This window comes from Frankliniella occidentalis, unplaced genomic scaffold (assembly GCF_000697945.3).
Source record: "Frankliniella occidentalis isolate FOCC.00 unplaced genomic scaffold, Focc_3.1 Scaffold174, whole genome shotgun sequence".
NCBI classification, from domain to species: domain Eukaryota; kingdom Metazoa; phylum Arthropoda; class Insecta; order Thysanoptera; family Thripidae; genus Frankliniella; species Frankliniella occidentalis.
Window position 1 is genome coordinate 314,479 of NW_026267300.1, and position 8,127 is coordinate 322,605.

General features: G+C 54.7%; 1 protein-coding gene across 1 annotated transcript in view; it reads right to left on the minus strand.

Annotated features, from left to right (window-relative positions):
- Positions 1-7,386, minus strand: part of LOC113201866 (uncharacterized) — a 10,631-nt gene extending 3,245 nt beyond the window's left edge. The window contains exons 1-5 of the mRNA XM_052271807.1: positions 7,344-7,386; positions 6,652-6,883; positions 5,989-6,415; positions 4,795-5,183; positions 950-1,169 (exon numbers count right to left, since the gene is read on the minus strand). Coding sequence (XP_052127767.1) covers positions 950-1,169; positions 4,795-5,183; positions 5,989-6,415; positions 6,652-6,883; positions 7,344-7,386 — 1,311 coding nt within the window. The remainder of the gene's footprint in view (positions 1-949; positions 1,170-4,794; positions 5,184-5,988; positions 6,416-6,651; positions 6,884-7,343) is intronic.
- Positions 7,387-8,127: the final 741 nt, after the last annotated feature.

Below are 8,127 nucleotides of genomic sequence, written 5' to 3' on the forward strand. Positions count from 1 at the left end.
GGAGGAGGAGGAGGAGGAGGAGGAGGAGAGGAAAGGGGGGTGGAGGCCAGGGGGAGGAGGAAAGGAAGAGGAGGAGGAGGTGGCAAGGGAAGAGGAGAGGAGGAAAAGGAGGAGAAGGGGGAGGAGTGAGGAAGGGAAGCAGGAGTCGACTTGGACGTCAACCGCACGCCGCGGCCCGGCCCGGGCTGCAGGAGCCGAGCGATGTATAGAATAACATCCATCATGGCTACACCACACACCTCTCAATGTCAGTCGGGCCGGCTGTATTGGGAGAGAGAGAGACGGGAAAGATAGGGAGAGAGAGGCCAGAGAGAGAGAGAGAGAGAGAGAGAGAGAGAGAGAGAGAGAGAGAGAGAGAGGGGGGGGGGGTAGAACGGAGCGATTCGCGCGACGGCAGCGGGGAACGCGTGAGAAACCGCCCTTTCTCGCGCGCTCTCCTCGCTGTACTTGCTACTCCTTCCCTCTTCCCGCAAAAGCAAGGTCGTTGCGTAGTCAATTTTTCGCTTGGAAAGTAGCACTGCTCCCTCGCCCTCTTCTTTTCTCTCTCCGCCGCCTGCCCACCTCTCTCTTTCTCTTTCCCACACGCCTCAACCCCTTTCCCCGCGCCGCCCCGAAGGGCGACAAACATGGCCTGGATACAGGCTTGGTGATTGATGTGGGGCCTGGTATCGGTCTTGGCGTGCAGCCGAGCCGACCCCGGCCCCCAGCAGCAGCAGCTGCAGCAGCAGCTCCCTGACCTCACCCAACCCCTCTCCCCCCCCCGGCGCCACTTCAAGAGCGGTGTAACGGCGCAACTTTCTCCTGCACCGCTCCCTCGCGGAGGTGTGCTCCCGGAGGCACTTAAAGGTGGCGGTTCGTCGGCGCCGGGGTCAGGTCGCCCTGGGGTCGACGACGGGCAGGCCGGGGTCATCGCCCCCTACCTCCCCACGTTCCGCTGAGCGACACTCACCTGCATCAGGTTGAAGCACATGGCGATGAGCGCCATCCCGAGCATGAGGTACATGGAGCAGAAGATGAACGACACCTCGACCTTGTTGGAGTAGACGTAGCCGCCGGGGACGATGTCGCCGAAGCCGATGGTGGAGAGCGAGATGAAGCAGAAGTAGGAGCCGTCCAGCATGTCCCACTGCTCCCACTTGGAGAAGAGCACCGCCCCGCCGCAGACGTAGCTGCCAACACGTATCGGTGACACGTCAGCCGGCGAGTAGTATTGGGCTGCGCAACGGTCTGTTGGGCTCCGGGACGATAGAGTGTAACAGGGGAGTGGGGCATGTTTAAACAACGCGTTTGTGCTCCAGACGGGCGGGGGGTCCGCTACAGCTCGCCGGGCCCGGCCGCCCCCGCCCCCATACCGCTCAATCACCGTTCGTAAATGCCCTGAGTCCAAATTATTCGTGAGACCGGTTTTTGGCATCCACGCAAATTTGAAAGGTATGAGCGGCACCCTTTTAAAAATGGGACGAGTGCGCCAGGAGCACGGTGGAGGGTTGTGAGAGTTTTGATGATTAGGTTACAAATCGGTTGGTAGTATTATATACAATGTATATTTATTTTAGAAAACTTTTGATTTAACTGTAACAGTTGAATTTGTTTTTCCAAAATAAAAGGCAATCAATCCACACTATTCTTTTACTCTTGTCACAACTACCCACTGATTTGTAACTTAACAAAAAATCTCCAAGTTAATAAGATGGTCACGTTTCACTACAGTTTATTAATTGGTCATGATACACCTTAGTGTTCAACGTTATTCAAAACCTTTAATACCTTTCATTTATTCACAAATATTATAAAACTCGAGTCATAGCAAGTGAAGGAACAATGTTCCTTGCTCTGATTTTGAAGTACTCATTTAATTTAAGTTACAATATGCTGAGTTCAATATTGTTCGGTCCCTTCTAGGTTCATTATTACTCTTGTGACGAGAACATGTGGATTAGTAGCCCTGTAGACATTTGCTATTGGACGATTAGGAGACTACCAGTCATTCTATAATGAGTAAACGGCTTGTTTTGTACAATGAGACCTAATTTTAAAATTGGAATATTTTACACGTTTTAAAATTTCAGTGGTCATTATAGATCTGGATTCCTCTTGCATGATTAAAACGGAAATGTCAAATGGTTACAGCCGATCAGAGTCGAAATGGAAAAGTAATTAGCCTTCAAAGGGTGAAAAGTAGTCAAAAACGCCAAATTGATAATTTGGAGGCCACAACTGCTTCCGCCTCGCTCCCGCCGTGCATGCTCTGCTCTCGCTGCGCTCTCGCGGTGCACCTACTCTGCTCGCGTACCTCTGGGTCAGTGAGGCAGGTGTGTACCTTCTCTCCCCTTCCCCTCTACCTCCCACTGCCGTATCACGTTCCAGGACTGCCAACGCTTCACTTCCGGCCCCGCCCGCTCCGTGTGAAAATATAGGCAATCTTTGCGGCTCCACTCTGCTACCTTCTCTGCCCCAACCCCTTCACTCCCTCCCGCCGCCACCACCCCTACTCCACCCCCACCCCACCTCGACGCTGTTCGCACCGGGGAAATCTATTATGTCAGCACAGAGGAGGGTGCTCGTTTGCTGTCTCTTTTCCCACTGTCTATCTCCTCTCTCTCTCCCTCGCGCTGTCGTGCCGCTCTCTGTCTCTCTCGCTCTCTCTCGGGGCACGCGGTTCCGAGTCCGCAAACAAGCAGACTATTTCGTCTTCCTCACCTTCTCTAAGCCGCGCGAATTGAAACAGGCTTCAGCAGGGGAGCGCGCGGGTCTTGTGAGTCCGGTCTCTCGGAAGGGAAGAAGAGGGGGGTTCCAACGAGGAACGGGGTGGTAGTCCCGTCGTGGTACGCGGGGAGAGAGGGAGAGAAAGAGAGGAATGTAGGGAAAAATAAATGGAGGTGAACGTCGGGGTTAGTTAGTGGGGAGAGGCGCGGAGAGGAAACTGTTGACGCGACACCTTTGCTAAAGGGGCGGCGGCGGCGCTTGAGGCTGCGGAGAGGAGGGGCAGGTTTGATTTGACGACTGCGGAAAATATTTGCATAATACGGTTGAGGGCAAAGGGGCGCAGTCGAGGTGGCGACGTACTGCGTGGAGAGAAGGGAAGGAGGGAGGGAGAGAGAGAGAGAGAGAGAGAGAGAGAGATAGATAAAGCAGGGAGGGGAAGACCAAGTAGTACCTGCCGCCACCTCACAACTCCCACCACCACCCTGCCGTCGCTTTCACGCCGCGCTGCAAAACCTTTTTCGAGGGACTCAAAAAAGGAGCGAGGACGAGGATTTCTCACACCCAGCTCTGTTTCTCGAGCGCGATCTCTCTCTTTCTCTCCTCGCTCTCACTCTTTCTCCCTCTCTCCCTTTCTCTCGCTCTCTGCTCGCTCGCCCCTTTCTTTATCGTGCGCGGATAAGTGCATCGTGGGATATCCCTCCCCCTCCGGTCAGAGCCGGCTGGGCCGGGCTGGGCCCACCGCCGCGCCCCACACATACACTGCTCCCCCTGCATATTGATGGCCGCAATCGGATTTGAATATTTCACGGCGACGTGTGAAAGGTGAAACTGTCTGGTCCGGGCCAGGCCAGCCGGGGCCCTTTCCGAAATTTGTGGCGGCATCTAGCCGCCCCCGCGGCCCCGGCGCGCGGTCGGCGGCGGGGGGTGCTCCGGTCTGCGGCTGTGGCCCTCCCGACCAGGCCCGACCCGACGGGACTGGGCTCGGGGCTCGGCTTCGGGTCTCAATCAAGGGGTAAAACTCAATTTTTGCGGTCCCGTTGCCTGTGTCTCGTCGTCCTGCGCCCTGCGAGTCCGCCATACCCATCTGAGCACCATGAAGTCAATGTCATAAAGGTGTAGTATTTTGTCCGAGTGGGGTAAGGTGATGGACACTGTACCAGTGATGGCCACTTTCCTCGATTTGCAGCCAAACTCGTCACTTTACAATCTTGGCACGGAACTAATGTGCTAGTAAGACTCCTACCGTGGTATAATAAGCGAAACTACCTCGCTCCGTTGTTTACATTCCAAGGAAAAGGGGGGCAAGTGCGATGTGCACAGGGCAACTTCTCACCCTGTAGCTCCTAAACTATTGGAGAGAATGTGTCCAAAGATTAAAAGGCATACAGCTCCAAAGGCATTACAGTTGATACTTTTTAGAATACCATTCCTGGTAATTTATCCCAAAATGACATTGGTTTGCTCATACAGAAAATATTTGGAAAACACTGAAAATGTACTTTCGCTCCCCCAAAACGAGTTTAGCACCCCTTAAAAGGTAAGAACATCGCACCTTTGTTTTTCTAGTGATACCTTCCAACAACTCAAGCTGCCGAAGTGCTAGCCTCACGACGACGTGGCCATAGGGGACGGAGGAGCAAAAGGGGGGGGGGGGGGGTTGCTGAGGAATAATGAGAGTCTGTAATGAGTAGCGCGCAGTGCCGCGCTACCAAACTTTGCCCTGCCCGGGTGTCGGTAAATGAATTCCCATCATTACATGTTGTTGAGCCGGGCCGCGCTAAGCCCAGGCTGAAATTGGAAGCTGGTCGGCCGGCGGGGCGTTGCGTAACGTGGGTGGCGTGGCGGGGGCGACGGCGATGGTCGCCATTCGGCCGCCTGGAAAGGGGTGCGCGGCCTTTCCTGGCCAGCGGAAATAATTGGAGCTTTATTTTGTTTCTTTTTTTCTACGAGAGAGTACGCGTGTGTGGTATTATTGAGCAGACCTTAATGATGCAGGGCGTTCGACGCAGCACGTTACGTTAGCATAATGACGAAGTAGAGCGGTTGAGAGAGGCACTGTGGCGCCGGTCTACATGCAGCACGACGTACCTGACCATGATGGCGAGGCAGAGGGTGACAGGCACGGTGACGGTCTGCGGGTCGTAGTCGCTGCTGGCCGCGGAGCTCTCCCCGTCCGTGTCCTCGTCCGCCACCTCGCCTTCGTCCATGTCATCGTCGTGGATGTACTCTTCCTCTTCTAGCTCCTCCTCCTCATCCAGGTCGCCCTCCGTCGACGGCGACTCTTCCTCGTCGACATCCTCGTCCTCGACCTCCTGCTCCTCCTCTTCAACATCCTCCTCGCTCTCCTCGCTGCTGTCGTCCTGGGGACCTCGTCGCCCACGCCGGTGGCCTCGCCGCGGTGTCGGTTGCCCTGGAGAGCGCCCCCGCGCGGCGGCCCGTGCACTGCGGACACCAAAGGCCGGCTCTGCGTCCGCGTTCTGTAAAAGCACCCCCGGGAACCAACCGGGGCACCAGTCAGATCAAATCTTTTCGAAAGGCAAAAGGGCGCAAAAGTCGAACCGATATCCTGACCCCCGGCCCCAGCCGCTGAGCCCGGAGGACCCTCCCCAGGGAGTGCGTGGTCCGGGGGGCCGGCCCCGTCCCGGCCTCGGCCCCGGCCACGTCGTGGTGCGACGGAGGCGCAGGTGTCCTCCCGAGCTCGTACTCGGGCTGAAATGAAAAAGCCACACCCAAGTTTGTCTTTTTCCCCCTGCTGCCTACATTATACACCAAGCTTGCGTGCGGAAGGGAGGGAGAAAAAAACTTCGGCAGTAAAATGAAAGGTCTCCCGCTTCGATTCAAAAGTAAACTTTGCTCTAAATTTACATCGCGCGCGTTGACGTGCGGCGGGTGAGCGGCGGCGGCGCAGCGCGCGGTCCCGAACAGAAACAAAAGTCCCCGATGAGCGGAGGCAGGAGGCCATCGCTCGCTCTTTTGACTGTTGGCGAAATCAGAACGCAGGACGGAGAAAGGGCCTTGTTTAGCGGACGAGTCAGACCCGTCAAACACTGCCAGCAATGGATAAATGAGGTTGACGTACGTCAACCTAACGGCAAAAAGAAAACATGATTTTTGAAGTAAAAGGAAAATCACAATTTTTCAAACGTTTTGACCAACCTATGGAAATGGATTCTGTATTTAAGACTGACTGAGGCTGGCTAGTTAAGATAACCCCGAGCGGGTAACGTTTACCTTTCAGATGCATATGGCGCATTGCGTGACGCGTTTGTCGCTGAGCCTCACCTGCCGCCCTGGACCGGCTCTAAAAGCCGACCTGCTCCTGCTGCGGCCCGACGTGCCGTCCCACTCTTCGTCGTCATACTCGTCGTCCTCGTCGTCCTCGTCATCCTCGTCGGGCTCGCCGTCCCGACCATAGTCCACGTCGACCCTGCGCGCACGGTGCGGGTGGTCCCAGCCTCCCGCATCCTCGTCCTCATGCTCTTGCCGTCCCCGCGATCTGCCGCGGCTGCGAGACCTCGGATGTCCTCTGGGGACGGGCAGCCCGTGGATGGCGGCGGCCTCCAGGTAGCCGTCGTACGGCGCGTGGACCCCCACCGCCACCCCAAGCCGCCTGCGGCCTGGCAGCGAGGCGGCGTTGGCCCCGGGGGTCCACGAGTGGTCGTCACCGAAGTCCTGGACGAGAAGAGGCGCGGGCGTAGTCGCTTTCACACTGCCAACAAACTTCATAGTTAGAAACCAACAAATGCACAAATGGCGTCGCCAGTAAAATCTAAAAAAAAGTTTAGCCTTCGCGCGCCCCGTAACGCCTGATAGGTAGGCAGAGTCGTGCGTGCACCGCATGCCTGTACTGCGGGTTGGCCTAACCTGAGTCTCGCAGGCGCCGAGCTCCTGCCATGTGCCCAACGAATCGGAGGAAAACAAACGTACACCAGCTCCTCGACCTACTTGTATTTGGGCGGGTGTTGCTGCTGGTGCTGCAGGGCGCGCGCGAGGCGCCGGCGCCGCGCCCCGGGGCAGCCTTTGCAGAGCCACAGCTTGGCGTACGTCCACTTGAACGACTTGGCCAGGATGTCGCCGATGTTGGACAGGTACAGGAGGAACAGCGGCATGCCGATGATCGCGTACAGCACCGTCGTGATCTTGCCCCAGTCGGTGCGCGGCGTCACATTGCCGTAACCTGCAGGGGTACAGGTGAGAAATTACAAGTGGAATTCACACGTTCACTCTATACCTAATAGGCTCAATCTGCACTTCCAAGTGTGCGAAATTCACACTCCTGGTTTTCCAGTGTGCTCCGACGACTCTATTTTTCGCATCCACACACGCCGTTCGTGGACGGCACACTAGAAATGGAACAACGCAAATGTAAAAACGCCGGAGAGGCAGGGTGGGCCAGGACCGGGGGGCGCTTTTTGTCCGATTGCACACCCGACTGGACACTGCTGTCGCGCTGCCGGCACCCTAGCTTCGGGGTGGGGCACCTCGACCGACACTGCTTTTTAAAAAAAATAATGCTATGGCAAAATTAAAATTCACTCCATAAAAATAATGATCAACCTACAGGAAAATTCACAGTTAAGGGTTATCTGAAGCGAATTTTAAATCGTAGGTGGAATTTTGTCAACACGAAACACTACCTTGTCGTCCAACCACGCTACCGTGGTTATTTGAATTTGGCATCTATTCTGGGATCAGTTCAGCTAGAGACGGCCCAACTGGGAAAAAAGAAGAGACCCTCCGGCGACTGGTGGGCCGGGGGTAGGGTAGGGGGTGACCAGCCAACGCTGACAGTTTTCAACAACAGATGCAACAACACTGGTAAAACAAATGTTCAATTTTGCACGTCAATTGGTGTTCAAGTTCAACAATTTTGACACGCTCAATCAGAGCGATGACTTTAAGGTAGGTTCACCCTACTTGAGTGAGTCATATGCATCGAATCTTCACTCTGGTTGGGTAAGTTTTCCATGGCCTGCTCATTTCAGTGAGGAATCTCACTCTCATTGGGTGAGGACAGCAAATATGACTCAAATTGAGTGAGAGTCAGATATCTCGCTCTCAGGTGAGTGAGATTTTTTGTGTCACTGATCTCGCTCTCCTGAGAGTAAGATATCTGACTCTAGCATTTTTAGTTATATGGTTACTATTGAAAGCATAGAAATGTGGGTGTCAAAGTTTTCAGAATTTAAACGTTTACAAACCGTTTAAAATATGCACACCACGCAAGTGTGCAACTTGAGTTGAACACCATGTAATGTTTAAAACCATAACTTGCACACGTTGTGCACACTTGTTTTACTAGTGATGTATACATTAAACTATGCGCATTCTTCCTTGTACAAGAATGCATTCCTTGGATATTCGTAATTCCAAGAGAGAGAGAGAGAGAGAGAGAGAGAGAGAGAGAGAGAGAGAGAGAGA